Source organism: Petromyzon marinus, chromosome 9, assembly GCF_048934315.1.
Source record: "Petromyzon marinus isolate PM22_M1 ecotype Great Lakes invasive population chromosome 9, UKy_Petmar_22M1.pri1.0, whole genome shotgun sequence".
NCBI classification, from domain to species: Eukaryota; Metazoa; Chordata; class Hyperoartia; order Petromyzontiformes; family Petromyzontidae; genus Petromyzon; species Petromyzon marinus.
This window is the reverse complement of record NC_133675.1, coordinates 9,687,925-9,705,685: the sequence shown is the minus strand read 5'-3', so window position 1 is coordinate 9,705,685 and position 17,761 is coordinate 9,687,925. Positions and strand designations below refer to the sequence as shown.

Sequence of the window (17,761 nt, the reverse complement as noted above, 5' to 3'; positions counted from 1 at the left end):
ATATATTAGAGACCGGCCGGCTGGCTGGCATACTCCTGGGAGGGCGGGCGGGTGGGAGGGTGGTGGTGGTGGTGGTGGGGGGGGGTAACGGAAGTTCGGGCAGAAGTTAGCTTGACCATGATCCCTGCTGCCGCTCGCACGCGGCCGCGGCTGCTTGATGTTGTGTGCAGGTGCGGGGCTCATGGAGGCGCCTTGTTTTGGCACGCGTTTGTCAGCGGCCTCCAGCGGCCCGTGGCGAGAAGACTGTGGCCGCGGTGGAGGGTGAAGGGAGGTGGCGGTGGAGAGGGGATGGGATGGGGTGCGAGGGAGGGATGGGGTGTAAGCAAGTCAGCAGGGGAGCGAGACCTAGAGGAATCGCCTTACCCGCTTGTTTTCACTTCGGGCGGAACGTGGGGCCAAGGACCCATTTCCGTACGGGAGCAGTGAAGCACGCGCACACACAGACCCAGACAAAGATCCACACCCCTGCCTGCCGTGTACACTGCACAGACTGGCGGGGCAAGTGTTGTTGGCGAGCAGCTATATGCACATGCACAGGTACATATGCCTACACAAATATATACAGGCACGTACAGATAAAGATAAAGATCCCCCATATAGCCTTGACAGACTGTAGGGGCAAGTGCTGTTAGCGAGCACCTATGAAGGCCGGAACGGTACACGAGGGGGTGGGTGACCAGCACCAGATAGGCATACACACACGTACATACACACATATACATGCGGGTGTGTACATGCAGGCATGTGTATATGCACATGCACAGAGGGCCGTACACATACAGGTACACACACACATATATATACAGATACAGGTAGGTACATACGCCCATACACAAAGAGGCACATGTAGAGATGCACAAACACACATACATGCACGTGCACATATATAACGCACACACACACATACTGTAACATGCACACACACATATCCAGGAACTTGTATTCACACATACAGGCACACAGCCACGTAAACATACAGGCACACACATATACACGCACAATACATGCAAAGGCTAAGAAGGTCCCCTACAGACATATGTGACTGTAGGGGCAAGTGCTGTCCACACAGGCACATACACACGGACACAGGGGATGCACACCTGCATAAGGGTGACGGTCTATGAATGCACGGATGATCACGTGTTTGCATACACGTGTCACTTGCAGAGTGACACGTGTTTGCATGCACGTGTCACTTGCAGAGTGACAAGTTTCACTGATGCATCATCGGTCAACGATGTAACAAAATCACGCCATTTCCTTTTTTTCCCCATCACGTTTTCCTATGATATCGTCAATCCGGTAAACATTCTCTCGAAGCCAGAATTCCGAACAAGCCCGGATACACATTTTCAATAACACGAATGAACGGAATAGAAAAAAGAAAATTCATTTGATCACAAACATTTTGTGTTTACACGTTAACATGACAGCGTTACACACCAGCAGCTATTGCTTGCTTCGAGGTCACGTCTGTATTACATTCTGCAGACAATCATAATTATTATAGCTTATCAAGCGCCTTTCATAACATATCAAGGAGCTTTACATCAATGACAATGGGGGGATGGGGGGGGGGGTAACTAAAGATATTGACACCACTTTGCCAATCCACTGCTGGATGTAGTCTTTCCCACACCACATCAATTACGGTGGGGAGGAGGTTGTCTAGCCATACTTCACCACACGGTCAGTGCTGGTTGCGATTAATCAAATCCTCGTGAAAATGAGCAATAACCCGGTCACACGAGGGCCAATACTTTAGCAGGAACACGAGGCATAGCGACAGCTTCGGGGAGGCCTTCATCCAGCAGTGGATTGATCAGGGCTGATGATATGCCAATGTATTCCACCGATGCAGTCAACGTTGACGAATTAAAGTGGAGGGGGGAAAAAAGGTAACATTTGTGCACTTAAAACCTTTAACACCACCACCACTACAACAGCCGATGGTTTGAAATTTAAACTTAAAAGCTGCTAAATCTCTCGGCACCTCATTACTTGGTAGCGCACGATTTTTTCGAAAAAAAATAAAAATAATAGCGGGACCAGGCATGCGGGAGAGGGAGAGAAAGCTTAAAATGGAAACCATCCCAGGAATGTGTCTGGATTCTATTGAAACTGAAGTATGGGCCATTTCTCGCGTAAGTACTGGAACACGAAAAGGGTAGTTTTGTCAACAAAAGAATTTGTCAACAGTCGCCTCAAGCCATTCAACTATTGAAGTAAACCTATTCCAGTAAACAAACGTCCGATGATGGTATGTGCATTGTGCTGAATGGTGTTCTTATAGCCCAGCCTATTTGTGCACGTGTGTGGCTGTCGAGGGTTCAGATTACATTTTGCTGGGGCCGTGAGCATTTACCATAGACGTAGCTTACACTGTGGCCAAGTGGGCCTAGCAAACTACCCATTGATGGCTATCGTGTACTGATGATTCCCAACCAAAGTGAAACAGTATTCGGTTGCCTCATTGTCCTGCTGCAGCTGCCGCCTTGAAGAAATGTGGCCGCAATTGTGTCTCGTTTGAGTTGGTGGTCTGAAACTCGGCTGCCAATGTCCTGTGACGTGCAAGGCATGATGGGAGGGCCGATCTATTGGTCAAAATCACACGTGTCTATGAATCACTGTTTGTGTATATTTCTACTATGATTCCGAAACTACCGCCCGTTATGAGTTACTATCTCCTGATGAAACCGCGATGTATGCCGGTCGGCACGGTCCGAGTTTTATAAATTTTATTAATTATTCACAAATAACTTAATTTGGTAAAACGTCATCGCAACATCGCCATCTTACGGGCCGACTATGTACTTCGCGATACTGCCGATACGAATGGTGCCAACGCCAAATGTACTCGTTATTATTGTAACATTTGAAAGTTTAAAGGTTGAAAATGTAAACCTTTTTACAAGGATTCATGTCTGCATTTACCACAATACCTGCAGTCAAAATGCAAAAAAAACATACTATGATAATATATGCATTGTCCTTGAAACTGATTGGTCCACACCAAGGGACGGCTTTCTTTTGACGTGACTTTACCGAAAGAACCAAAGAAGAGGCGTCATCTGGTCGAGCACCAATTATCATAGTATGTGTTTTTTTGCATTTTGACTGCAGGTATTGTGGTTAATGCAGACATGAATCCTCGTCAAAAAAGGTTTCAGTTTTGTTGACAGAAAAAAGGGGAAAAAACCCTATTATTACATTTTGGTACTGGCAAAGGGGGTCTAATGATGAACGTTCATGATTGCAGATCTTTGGCGTTTGATCCGGGTGTCTGAATGGACACTGCGGCTGGGTCGATAACAGGGCCACGACAACACGAGTGTCGCCGCAGCACTGGACGGACTCCATAGCGCAAAAAAACAAACGTACAGACAAATCTAGATTATCTTGGGGTTATGAGGATTCTAGACAAAAAGTGAAAAAAACACCGATAATGCAAATGGTTGCGTGAAAAGCGTGTCTGTATTGATCAGCTGTTGAGCATCGGGGTGAAGGAGTCGAACGTGGCAACTTCTGAGAGCAAAAGGTTTCTATTTGGTGTTTGAACATCTTAACACCTTCTGTTTTATTGCCAGGAAGGGTAAAACCTCTTCTTACATTTTCCTTCATACAGATTGAAAACTCATTTCGTTAGAACTGCTTTTTGTATTTAGCTTCTTGTCCTTCCCCGCAACTCCGATTAGCAAGGTTGGCTACATACGGTGCAAAAGAAGTTCAACATACATACAAACAGAGAAAAATGGGGAAATAATGCAACCACGAATTATTACAGTCATAAAACATACAGCGCACGTTGTGTTTGCGGTCAGGTGTAAACAATCAGTCGGTCGATTTATTTTGGGTCGGGCACACCGAGCGAAGCGTCTCTTTCTCAGTAGGCGAACGTCCTCGCGATGGCGCCGGTGGGGGTGTAAGAGATGTGTGCTGCTAGCGCCGCCGGCTTGTAGATGATGCTGGTGCTGGGCACGTCGCTGAGCGGCGACCCCGACAGCCGACGGTGGCGCCGCTCCCACCGCCTCCCGCTGCTCAGCTGGTGCAGGCACGCCGCCAGGCACGCCGCCAGGCACAGCAGGCAGGACGCCGCCTCTCCGCACGCCGCGACCGCCAGCGGGAGGCCGCCGGGCCGCCCGGGGGTCGCGGGCCGCGAGCTCAGCGACCACGCGTCCGCCGCGACGGTGAGCTTGGCGGCCACCGCGGCGAGGGTCAGGGAGCCGGTCGCCACGAGGGACGCGCGCGGCCTCGAGCGGCAGCGGGAGGCGGGAGTGGCGCGCTGGCACGAGACGGGGCCCGCGGAGGGGGGCCGCACGCCCTCCGAGCTGGCTCCGTGCGCGCGGTACGCGATCGCCTTCACGCCGAGCGTCGCCCCCAGCGACAGCAGCAACCCGGCCGCGTAGAACGACAAAACCGCCTGGGTGTGGCGCAGCATGAGACGTGGCCAGGGAGCTGGGCCGCGCGCCGTCGCGGATGCGCCGGACGCGGCGGCCAAGTAGAGCGCGTGGAAGCCGGCGTAGGAGGCGAGGCGGCTCAGGCCCGTGAGCGTGAGGAACGCGCAGTAGGCGAAGCTCGCGCCGCGATGTTTGCTCCACAGCGGCCGGGCCTCCCGCGTCGCGTGGAACAGCAGTGGGGCGAGGTAGTTGATGCAGAGCAGGCAGAGTTTGGCGGCCGGGTCGAGGTGCGGATCCACGCCTCCGATTTTCGCCCACGCCATCGGCACGATGTGGCCCGCCGGTTCGGCTCCAGCGCCGTCCGTGTGGTTGGCGGAAGCACCCGCCTGGGAACCTGCACGGCGGAACAAGTACGAATTTTCACTATTGATCGCCAGCGATGTTGCTCGTTGAAGCCCCGCGTGAATTGCAACATTTCATGATGATGTTATCGGTGGCATGGGCCCTGGTGGAAGGAATAAAATTGGGGGGGGGGGGGGCTCTGTCCAATTTCCCCTTGTCTCTTTTAAAAAGAAACACTAAACTATTGTGTTTACCAGGTAAAGCCCACTGAGGTATTTGCGCTTTTTCAGAAGCAACTATGCCACAAATGATAGCTCAAAGCAGTAGCATATCATGTGGACATTTCTAGCAGCCAAATAATTAATCTAAGACCACGTGACCACGGGGAGAACACGCAAACTCCAAATATACAGCAGGGGTCAGGGTCGAGATTCAACCCACGGCCTCCTGCACACCAGGCAAGGGAGATAACATCTCACCACCATGGCACCCTCGGTGGCGAGATGTCTGGGACACAGGCCCTGCTGGCTTGGGGGCCCCCCTTGTGCAGTCGCACCTCGTTTACACGCAATAGCCACGCTGCAGAATTAAATGCGGGAGATGGTGCACGCGTGGTTCATCTGCGACCCAGTGAATCCATCCCCGAACAACCCGACAGTCGCGGGTGCCCACCAGTCCCGGTGCTCACCGTTCAGCGGGACGGCGGCGTCGGTGGCGGCGGTGGCGGCGGCGGCGCCGGGCGGACAAACCACCCCGTCGACCGCAGGCGAGACGACGCAGAGGAACGTGTGGGCCAGCAGTAGAGCGAGCCCGGCGAGCGCGTGCAGAGGCAGCCGTTGGAGCCCCAGGAGCGAGAGCGCCACGGCCAGCAGGCGTCGTCCCCGTACGCAGGCGAGCCCCGGGGGGTACCCCGTGGGGGCCGGCCCCGGGGGGGTGGCCTGGCCGGCGGGGAGCTGGGAGGATCTCGCCGCGCGGGGCACGCGCACGACGGCAAGCTCCAGGGAGAGGAAGGAGAGCAGCGTGAAGAGCAGCAGCGCGAGTAACGACGCGGAGAGGCACAGCACCACGCCTGCACGCCGTGGGAGTGGAAGGGATGGTGGGCGGGTGATTTAGATGATGGATCGTTGGGTGACGGATGACGATTGCAAAGTGCATCGTTAATCATCGTGAATGATCATCATCATGAGCCTCAATCATACTCGCCAAGCATCCTAATGTTAAATTCTCATCATTGTCGTCGTTATCATCCTCAGTTATCCCCATAGCACTAATCATCACCATCCATTGTCAAAATAAACCATCAACATTATCACCATCATAACAGTTATTCTATGCACGAGTCAAACGTACTAAGACAAATGCCGTTTAACTAATTCTCAAATAACTCTTGTTCCTGCTTTGCTTTTGTATAAAAATTACCTTCATTTATCCAAAAAAACTTCACTGAGTCAACATTTTATAGGAGCTTCCTGTATTTGTAGATTTTAGGCTATTGGTTTTTAAGACGTATTTTGCAATAATAAGTGACGCTGTGATCTCACATTTATTTGATAATTTCCAGCGTTTTTAATATAGTTTTACTTTCCACTTGTAATGTAATGTCCCTGCCATAGAAATGTGGAATTGAGACCGCTGGCTGAGGAATGTTATCAGGAATAAACACTTACCGTGTGAGCATTAGACACTTTGGCTTCTGACATTGTTCAGGATAATTTTCTCCAGTGATGCATTTGAAACAAATTCTCATCACGTGACGGGATCGTGAGAGATGGCGATAGATTGGGGGAGGCCTTCATCCAGCAGTTGATTGATCGTGGCCTATGATTGATGGTGGTGGTGAAGCAAATTACGTTCAACACCACACACCTGTATTACTTTACACACAAGTATTTTGTTTTCAAATACAGCCGACTGTTCACCGTAATTGGCTTGTAGTCGTTTCCTCCGAGACATAACACGGAGATAAGGAAAGCTAACTTGAAGCAGTCTCGTAACAAATCCAACCAGTTTGGCATCGTCGTTTGAAGTTATCGGCCCGTAAAGATCTTTAAACGAACACAAAAACAAACACCTCCTGCGCTGCTCGATTATTCGGTGTACCTTGGCTGTGGGCGAGCGGAAAGCTGGAGGTGACGTGAGGCAGAAAGTCCTTCAGCAAAATGCCAAAGAGGGTCAAATGAGTGGCCCAAGCCACAAGCAGGTACCAGAGGTTTCCTGCCACGCGCAGCGGCACATGGGAGGACAGTCGCACAGTAATCAGCCATCAACATCCACCGTAAGACAGTGGCATAGCTGTTGAGTGTGCAGGCGATGCAACTGCCCCTGGGCCCGCAGGACATAGGGGCCCATGCGCCTGGGCTAAGAAGTGGGGTGAGGTGAGTGGTGGGGGCGGCACAATAGGACAGGGCCCCCATTTTATAAATTATACCAGGGCCCATGCCAACCGTGGTATGCTACTGTAGATAGTGTTTGTGTTTGTAGTGTATAGAATCAGTGCCAACTGTTGGTACAATTGGGAGAACACAGGTGGTGCATCTGCCAGTCACCTGAGTCAACCGGGCGTGTACACGTGACCTCGTGCCAGCGAGCCTTTTGACACTTCACGTGGCCTCTAGGTGCACCTGGCCTGGGGCACAACTGCCGTGGTGACATCACCGCCCCTCGGTGGCAAACGGCGGCTGTTGTCGTCATAGAGGCAGTGGAGCGGCAACTATCAAGTGTGCAGGCGGTGCAACTGCACCGGGTCCCAACGGTCATAGAGGATCATTAGCCAGGGACCATGGAAGGTACCTCCCTTCCATAGCCCATGGCGTTTAGGGCCCCTTTTGGGGGTGGTGGGGGGGGGTTTAGGGGAATTGTAGAGTGGGGAATCACTCTCATTTATTGCACCAGACCACAGGCCAAAACCACGCTACGCCACTCTTTTAAAGACCAAGAGCCACAGATTCCATTCCTGCTGAAATGAGCACGTCGTCATGGTGATGTGCTCTGCTGTTGGTGTGTGAGGGAGACATCGGCGGTGAACATTCGTTGAACGGTCTCACGAACACGGACATTCCGCGAGACGCGAATCTGTTCCCAAGTGGTTTTTTTTTTATTGGTATGACCAATAGTTGGTTATGTAGAGCAAAGCGCAAAATTGTGTCTTATGTGTGCATGGTAATTATAAAAGTCTTGGGCATCGACATTTGTATTTGAATGATATTTTTAACGATATTATGTATTGGCTTTTTACGAGTGAAACGATACCCATGGCCGTGAGTATTGGACTTTTACAGTACAGCAGCGGCCTTCATAAACCCAAACTCCTGTACCCCACTGGGTCTGGCTATTCCACGTTTATCCTCCTTTGTTAACTCGCCAACGAAGTCCTCCTCACACAATCCGATGAATGGGTGCAGTACGAGAAATTGGACCACGTCGGTTCAATAGGGAGGCTTTCGGGTACGCGACAAACGGGGCGATTCAGCGGCGGTGGCGTGAGGCGAGAGCTTGTTTTGAGTTAACGCGCGGATTGGAGACCATGCGCGGGTTAACGGCATCGTCGAAGTATGAGAGAAGTCGGTGGGCTTGCGCAGGACTCGTCACGGCTGAAAGTGATCATCCGAATCAGAATTTGTGTTTATACTGGATGAATCCGATGAGCTATTAAGCTCTACCTCACAGATGTCTAGTAGTTCACAGATGCCCAGTAGACGATGGCCTATGGTCCGGAGTAATAACAGAGTGGCAGCCAAGGGACAAAAATCCCATCCTCGAGGACCACCTCCGTGGAGACGGAGCGACGAAATAAATTCGTGTGCAGGTGCTGGGCGGATTATTAAATCGCGGGATCGTGAGAGGTGGTGCCAGCGGATTTGGGGAGGCCGTCATCCAGCAGTGGATTGACCATGGCCGATGGTGACGATGATGGTTGCGTATTGAGTCACCGTGCATGGGAGCACTTACCGAGGCTCAGCTGGTCACACGAGGCCGAGAAGGAGATCGTCTCGAGGCCCCAGTCTCTCAGGGCTGGACGCTGCCCCGACAATCTCTTCACGAACTTCACAAAGACAAAGGTCCCCCGTATAGTCTTAACAGACTGGTGGGGAAAGTGCTGTTTGCGAGCACCTATGAAGGCCGGCACGGCACACGAAGGGGGTGGGTGGCCAGCACCACGCCCGGCCGCCTTTGTCTCCCCATTTGCTGATGTTTACACACAATAGCAGGTACTCGTTTGAGGCTGAGTCGACCTAGCGGAGGCCCAGGATCGGTTCAGATAATCGTCACTTGTGTTGGCCGTGAGTGGGAGTCGAACTCGGGGTGTCGGGTTTCGTAGCACGCCACGCTAACCGCTGAGCTACCGCTTTCCAACTCGACAGGTAGATACGGAACAAACATCGGTGATGAACCAACAACAAAGAACTGCTCTGCGATGACGCAGACGCGAGATATTTTTTATTCCCCGCGAATGGAAACAGTCTAAAAACGCTTCGTAAATTGTGAAAATAAGGCACGCTTGTATCGTGTTACGTGCGTGTTGTATTTAGATAGGATCATCTTGGAAAATGGTATTCTTGAAAATGTTGTATGTCGTGGCATAAACAAAGAATTAATATTAGCGTAAATTAAAACGTCGTTGCTATACTGCTCTTGATATAATAATAATAGGGGTCTTCCCCTTTTTTCTGGCAACAAAACTGAAACCTTTTTACAAGGATTCATGTCTGCATTAACCACAATACCTGCAGTCAAAATGCAAACAAAAACATACTATGATAATATATGCATTGTCCTTGAAACTGATTGGTCCACACCAAGGGACGGCTTTCTTTTGAGCCTCGACTCAATTGGTGCTCGACCAGATGACGCCAAAAGGCGTACAGCTGGACAGATGATGATGATGCTCTTGATATCTTTGTAATCTGCATTATGAGGTAGATTTAATAATTCATTTTATTCAAATATTTCTACAGGCGTCATATCATTGGACAGATCAATTTCCAATTTCCATTTCGAACTCTGCAGTTAGCAGTGCATCGCCCTGTGTCAGAGAACAGCCTCATTCAATACAGAAAATAAAAACTCGCAAGAACTTCTTCGTAAGTTACTTCAGCCGGCCTCTTCATGCCCCGGCAAAGCGACCATGGTGTGTCTCAGCCAAACTGAAGCCTTGCCAAATTAAGTCCAAAACCAATATTAATGCCACGGACAAATGTTATCATTAACTTGGCGATGGCTGAAATCGTGAACTCGGCGCAACTTGAGAGCCCGGTTTAGTGGCGCGATGGCTGAAAACCCACAAATTCAAACGCAGCATCTCAGCGACTCTGGTTCGGTCCTCTGACCCTCGCGACACCCGGCCACCTGCACGCGTGCACCTCTTAAACGGAGCGCACCGATCTCCTTCGAGTGACCGTGGCGGAAGAGAAGAGATCTCCCAAAGGTCACGCCAACGACACAAACGCGACAACCCGTCAGCGACGCTGGGGAGGAGTGCGACTTACGTATGCGTCGTCTTTAAGGATCTCCTTGCTTTCGCTCCGCTGCATCTTGAAATCGCTTCCCCCGCGCCGCGGGCTCCAAACAACTGGCTTCTGTCGGGGGAACAGAGAAGGCGGACCGGCCGTGGAGATGTCCGGCGATCGTCTCTTTTATATACGCACTTGTGCCCGGCAGTCTCTCGGATGGCGTGCATGATGGATCTGTGACGATTAACCAGCTTAGGCTGCCCGTTAACAACAACTCCAGGTCTCGTGTCCCACCAGAGCCCAACAATGGCAGATTAATTATTACGGCGGTGATGATGATGACGATGCCATGTGTTTGCACACGGCTGCTTAGGTGGACTTATCAGCCTCTGTGATAATGAGGATCCCTTGTGACAACACGAGGCTAATGGTGTCAGGCCACAGAGGAGCATTGTGTATCTTGAACTTCTTTCGCACCGTAGCTAACCATGCTAATAGGAGGTGCGGGGAGGGGCGGGGGGAACAACAAACTAAACACAAAAGGCAGTTCTCAAGAAATTAGCGGCTGCCTAATATCGGACTGGAAGAGCGTTCCAGACGGCTGTTTGATGCGCATCTGAAAGTTTCAGTTTCTTTTGAATGACCCTGTGAGCCAAGAAGCTCTTAAATCGGGTGTCATCAACAGGCAAATGAATCACAACACCTTGCTGATCTCGTCAAGGAACATGAACCATCATGCAAACCCCGGTCATCTTCGCAGCAGTGGCTACTGGCTCGCCATCGACCAAAGACGGTGACCACATCGCGCGCATTCAGATGCGCTTCTGCGGCCGTCTGGAACGCTCTTCCTTCAGATATTAGGAAGCCACTTGAGCAATTAACTTTTAAATCATCTGGCTTGAAAACTCATTTCTTTCGAACTGCTTTTTGTGTTTAGTTTGGTGTCCTTCCACCGCACCTCCGATTAGCACGGTTGGCTATGTACGAAAGAAGTTCAACGTACATATATGGATCTTTCATTGGGCAGGTGCATGGTCAGGGGACACGGGCAGGAGCCAGGCAAAGAGTGAACGGCTGCACGCGTGTATTTTAAGTGGGGAAATAACACAAACTTAAGTTAAATGCACAACGCCACCACTCAAATGAGCCGCTGATTGTTGTTATCTTATTCGATTTTTTCTAATGGGAATGACCGATTTTTACTTACACAACATGTAAAGTAAATCACATACGAAAGATAAATAAAATAATAGCAATATAATTAACCGACATTAAATAATTGACCGTGTCAGTCAGCTATTGCAAGGGTTAAGTGTGTTAAAGTCAAGAAGAGTAATGTTTATATAGCCTCGACAGTCGAGAGGTGTTGTTGCATTTAGAATTCACCGCTGGATGAAGGCGTCCCAACACTGCGTCAGTCATCGGGGTTGTTTGAGCATACTTCACCACGATGGTCAGCGTGGGGTGAAGTGATTGACCCCAGCACTAGGTGAGGGATCACCCGCCACTGATGTTAGCCGTGAATTTTCGCCGTGGGTGGTGTCCAGGTTCTCGAACCACCGCACCATCACTCCACGCACATTTGGATTATATCAAAATCGTTGTTGTTGTTCAAAGGCTGGACGAAAATTCTGAAAACACTGACACTTAAAAAGAAAAAGTCAACCCCACCTGAGAGTTGGCCTGAATTTGAGGACCCATCATTATGAGCTAATCACGTGAAAAATTGTGAAAGGGGTTTAAGGCATTGACAACGAAGCCGAGCATCACGTCAGAGGCTGTGTGTGGTTTCGATGGCCCATTCCCAAAACATTCAAAACATGCTGATGGTCCCTGATCCATGCTCATGCACGCACTCACACGTTACCGTCTCGCTCCCATCGCGGCGCGGAGATTCGACAGCAACATGTCACTGCAGGCAGCTTTTAATCTGAATGTTTCCGGTGTTTTACAATTTGGCATTTCGTTTGGTAAATAAATGTGCGCGCCGCACAGGGCTTGCGCTCACATAATATTTTGATGTTGCTATGTCTTCTGCACGACTAGAAAAAAACCCGATAATGCCCTTCTGCTGGCGTGCAGATGCACGTAAAAAAAAAAACACCGTCGTATCAAGTAACTGAAATTTACTGAAGACCGGAGGAACTCGACTGTTCATGAGCTGTGGGTGAGAGGATCATATCGGGATTGGATTGCTGTTTTGTTGGCAAGCTTAGAGGCAATTTTCCACTATCTGGGTCCTAATCAACATAAAATAGATTCTGCGTGCGCACGCCTGCCTGGCCCGTCTTTGTGTTTGTGTGCGTTGCCTTCAAAACAAAGATATCACGTGCATTCATTTTCGCTTATTGTCAAAACAGAGAGCATTGCTTCACGGAAGTTTAGTTGACTTGCATCACAGTTGATATCTCCCATTGTCTTGCTCTTGCACGGAATTTTATTAAAAGTCGAGCGGCCACCGGTGTTGTGTTACATACAGTGGGTGCGCTTATATGGCATTTCCTTGTATAAGTTCGGTGGTTTAACAATGCATTGATATATAGCCATCAATATTGATTCTTAAGCTCAGGATATGCGTGTGACAAAACGTGTGCAGGAATCTATTTTTGTTGCTGAATGTAATTTTGTATAATTAGTCCGCGTGACCCCTGCAGCCACTAGATGCGCTATGATTCAACAAACTGTCACAAAAAAACACAACAGTGAAGCAATCCGCTTCTGACCGCGATTCAAATATTGGTTAAAAAAAACATTTCTGGAAAGGAAATCTCATGCTGCAAGCAAATAAGTTCACATGGTGAATACATATGTCATGGTTTACTTCCTCGCTTGGTAGACAGGAGGTCGAGGGTTCTACCCGGACCCTGACACCTGTATATTTGGAGTTTGCATTTCTCTCTCTCCATGTGGTGTGGATTTTTCTCCGGGTCCTCCGGTTTTCCCCTCCACATGTATAATTAACGTGAGTATTAGAGTATTTTGGCTGCTATATTTTTCTACGTGATAAGCCACTTCATTAAGTTATCTTTTGTGGCACATGATGCTTCCAAAAACAAGCTCTATTGGTCAGTAGTGCGCCTTTCATTAGAACACACGAGTTTGTGTTCCGAACAAACATTTTGAAGTCTCCAGCCTGTAGATTTACATTTGCTAATGGGTTATTTGGTTTATCATCCCTGGCATCCCTTGTTTGGATCCGTCTGTGCCCCTTAATCCCTTTCTTTTGCAAAGTCAACCCGAGTCATTTAATCAGGCAGGCGGATGCTCTTTGCTTTGCAAATACACGGCCAGATCAACGAGACTGCCAGAATATCAGAAGATAGTTACCGAGAGCCGTGGCGTCGTGGTCTTTGGCTGTACCCACGTTAAATCAATTCAATATTTTATCTTCTGGTGATTACATAAATTATACCTATATATTTACATGTCCAGCCTTTTTGTTGTAATTCCACTTCTGGATGAGAGCCTACCCACGCAGCGCGTGTCGTGGGGGTTATTTGAACATACTTGACCGGGTTGGTGAAAGTAGGGAGCATAGAGCAGTACAGTACAAACAACGGATGCATCTGCACTACTGTGCACTGCGCACACAATGCAGCGCCCACACAGCTCGTAACCGCTTGCTGTGTGTAGCACACTGTTTGGTGATGCTGCTGCTGCTGAGTGGACATTGGTGCACGGCACAAACAAAACAACAACTCAAACATTCATCATTGACAATTATACAGGAGGTGTTAAGATGTTCAAACACCAATTAGACACCTATCACAAGGCATACAGTCTGGATTAACCACGCGTATTTGCGGTAAAAAAACTTATTTTTAAAATAAATATGCTTTGATAATTATGTGTGAATGTTGTATGGCTTTGTCTAACGCCCGTGCGAGACCAAAGGACGCCAAAAGACGAACAAAACAAGGACGATGCAAACGCCAAAGCATCAACAGCTCGGGTTAAGTAGTTATAAATAATACTTGGTTTAAATGTAAAAAAAAAATTGGGATCGATTGGACAACGGGAAGTGGACGAAATTTTGATTACAAGATTTGACCACGACAGACAAACAGAGGAATCAAGTTAAATAAAACCGTTGAAAAATATATAGTATATGCGACATTTCGGGCAGTGGGTCTTCTGCATTGCATGTAACATGTTTGTAAAACTGTGGTCACACATCCGAGCACGTATCTTGGTTCAACGCTGCTGAGCTTCCGAGATGCGGTGAGATCAGGTCCGCTGTGGGTGCTTTGGTCATTGCTCAATTAACATTATATAAGTAGCATCTGCAATGGCGAGTTGACTATTTCTCTACAAATAGGTAACTGTGTAAGAATGAATAATGACAGAAAGAGCCCAGTTAATACTCTGTCGTTCTTAGCAAATAAAAGAGAAAAACAAAGGACTAGCCATATTTTTAAATGAGTGTCTTCGACCAGAGAGGCCAATTACGGAGACAATAAAACAAGAAAGTGAGACACTCTTTGGTTCTTTCGGTAAAGTCACGTAGGTAGAAAAATAAAACAATAATATTACGTGACTGTATCGAAAGAACCAAAGAGTATGGATTCCTGCAATCACGAAAGCTTCAAATCAAGAAAGTTAGAATAGCAATGGATTTAATGAGTCTCAAATTGTCATTCAGAAATCTACAAAGGTTTTCTCAAGCAATATGGGACTTATTTTCTTCCCGCTGTTATATCAATGCCTGGACAATTTATTTTAACCAGGAGCAGGCCCTGGCTTAATAGATACTTTGAAGATCTGCAATAGTTTACCTTTCTTTGTTCATATGCAGAACTTGTTTGTGTTACCCGTCATCAGTTGGCCATGCTATTATACCCACTTTATCCATGCAATACAATGTACCCATGCTGTACAATGTACTTATGATGTACATTATTTTCATGCTGGACAAGGTATCCATGCTAGACAGAGTATTCGCCCTGGGAAATGTCCTCCATGCTATAAAAAGCATGCATGTTGTAACAACATATCTTTCATATGCTTGGTTCTTTCGGTAAAGTCACGTAGAAGAGAAACATTAAAACAAATAATAAATTCACGGATTTTATGTAATGTGATGAATCGGATCTGGATCTTGTGTTTATTCAAGATTTTGGAGATATGTTTTGTGATCCCCGCAATGTAGGGTAAAGTGATGGTTTTGAAAGGCTCTTCAAGAGGGTCCTTCTTCATGGTTGGAGTGATAGCTTTGCGGATTGTGTAGTCGGAGTAACCATTAGCCTTAAGAGCTTGGTTTACGTGCTTGAGTTCACTGGCTATGTGTTCCTGGTCGGATATGCATTGGGCTCTATGGTGCAGAGTCTTGATGAGGGAATTCTTCTGGGATGGATGGTGGTGGGAATCCGGTTTCAGGTAAGCATCCGTATTACATAAAATCCGTGATCTGGTTCCGTCTGTAAAGTATGTGATTCCGGACATACAGAACCCTGGCGTCTACAAACTAAGTTGCCTCTGTGGTAGTAGTTACATTGGAGAAACCAAACGACATGTCTCGGACCGCATTCGTGAACACAAAGCAGACCTGAAACACGGTAGGACCAACACCTCGGCCGTGGCAGATCACTGTTATAATTCACATGACATTAGCTTCTCCAAGACAGAGGTTCTTTGCAAGCCATCTGGCTACCATGAGAGATTCGTTCATGAGGCTATCCACAAATACAAACACAGAGACAAATTCAACCGAGAAGATGGATTCTGGCTTAGCAATCATTGGAAGGATTTGATAAACCATTTCGGGTCTTAATTGATTGTTCACGCTTACGGTGGCTTTCAGACCGCATCCATTATTTTCGTCTCCCTCATCCTCTTTTCCGAACATAGATGGAATCGTCCATTTGAACAAACTGTCAAATCGCTCTCCGTGGTGCTAACTTTAAAAACAACCGCCACTTTTTTCAAATGTTCTTGCTGTGGCTTTCACACCTGATGATGATTGCTTGTGTTGCAGTCGAAACGTCGTGAGAATTTTATTGTTTTATATATTTTTTTTGTTATTGTTGCCCTTCTACGTGACTTTACCAAAAGAACCAAGCATATGAATCCCTGCAATCACGAACGCTTTAAATCAAAATTTTACATATCTTTCCTATATGATTACAATGTATCCATGATTTACAATATATCCACGCGCGTGCATTCGATGCTGTACAACGTATTCAGCCAATACAGTACATTGTGCATTCATGCTCTATATTGTACGAATGCGACAAAATGTATATGCCAAAGCTACATCCAAAATACAACTCTCAATATTATGTCACTCTGTTGTGTTGTGTACATGTTTTCTGTGTTATTGAATTGTATTTTCAATCTGCTTTGTTGCTACCTGAGATTAGTGATGGTGCAGTCAAATTGAGTTTGATTCCCGGTTCACGGATAACATCAGTGGCGAGTAATATCTGAACCGGATCCCCTTGTGCCATTTCATCAACCCTCACTGACCAGCGTGGTGAAGTATGGCCAAACAAAACTCCGATGCCCAACACGGCGCGGGCAGACCTTCCACCAGCAGCGGATTGCCAGAGCTTTGTAAGTAAACAATGTTTTTTTTTCTTGCTGATATCATTAACACACAAAAGTGCCCGACTAAGATGTTGAATCATAGTTGTGTGATTGTTTTGACAATGTTTCTTATTTCAGCACTTTACACTGCTTACAAGCGTTTAGGCAGGCTTCTTTGTTTTTTCACCCAACTTAGCCTGCTTCCTGAATTTTCACGCAGTTTTCAGGCAGTCGACACGGCATTTGCAGGCAGTCTGCGTTTCATGGATGGTGGGGCTGTTGCAGACCAGTGAAACTTTTCGAAAATGTTTGGTGATGCTGATGCTCTTGCGTTGACAGTGGTGCACAAGTACAATAAACAAATACAAAACGCTGTCAATAACACTATGGTCTTGAAATAAGACAAACTATATAATAGACGACGTTTTTAGCAATGCACCCTGCTTCATTTTGCTCATAAATAAGCACAAAGTATTGACATGATAGCAGTATTGACGAATGTATATATATATTTCTTGTCGTGAGCAGTAGCGCATTAGTCAAGCGCACTTGCGCTACAGTACTAATCTGGCCACCTGAGTTTAATTCCTGGCCTTGGCTAATATCACAACAGCAGCGCCTTGTCTATCGGGTTTTTTTTTAATTCTTCACGGCTCTGCTCATCAGATCTGGGGTACCTCCCGCGCTCCACAACAAGGCTCACAAGCTCCTCCTTTGCAAATCCTTCCTCCCTCGCACCGTGGGCTGAGCCAACAACATCTGATGTCATTGCCCCTATCTCGCCCCGTTCCCACAGACAGACGAACGGTTTGCTGGTGCGGGAAACCCGATGCGGGTTCGGGCGGCAGCACCGGCCATGGGCCCAGTCGAGTCGGAGGTGGCCTCGCTCAAACAAAAGCATCCGCGGCTTGAAAGGCGTGAGATTACTTCTCAGTGAACTCAGGACCGCTGGTCCCCATCGCTGTGATTCGCACTCAGGAGGGGTGGTGGGGGGTGAGGTGCAGGGGGGGGGGTGGTGATCCTTGGCTGGTTATGGGTCATCGC

General features: G+C 48.0%; 1 protein-coding gene across 1 annotated transcript; it reads right to left on the bottom strand.

The window, feature by feature from the left end:
• Positions 1–3,539: 3,539 nt before the first annotated feature.
• LOC116940565 (uncharacterized) lies at positions 3,540–10,370 on the bottom strand. Its single transcript, XM_032950534.2, has 5 exons — positions 10,226–10,370; positions 8,688–8,781; positions 6,840–6,953; positions 5,428–5,808; positions 3,540–4,791 (listed from the first exon to the last, which is right to left on the bottom strand). Exons 1-5 carry the CDS (start codon positions 10,268–10,270, stop codon positions 3,884–3,886), a joined length of 1,542 nt encoding a protein of 513 aa, XP_032806425.2. The 5' UTR covers positions 10,271–10,370; the 3' UTR covers positions 3,540–3,883.
• Between the last annotated feature and the right edge of the window lie 7,391 nt (positions 10,371–17,761).

Excerpts from the sequence above, each read along its gene's own strand:
- LOC116940565 (XM_032950534.2), bottom strand. The coding sequence starts at position 10,270 with ATGCAGCGGAGCGAAAGCAAGGAGATCCTTAAAGACGACGCATAC. Across the intron at positions 5,809-6,839 it reads TCCGCTCGCCCACAGCCAAG|GCGTGGTGCTGTGCCTCTCC; the intron begins GTACACCGAATA and ends CACGGCGTGCAG. Across the intron at positions 4,792-5,427 it reads CGCCGCCGTCCCGCTGAACG|GTTCCCAGGCGGGTGCTTCC; the intron begins GTGAGCACCGGG and ends TCCGCCGTGCAG.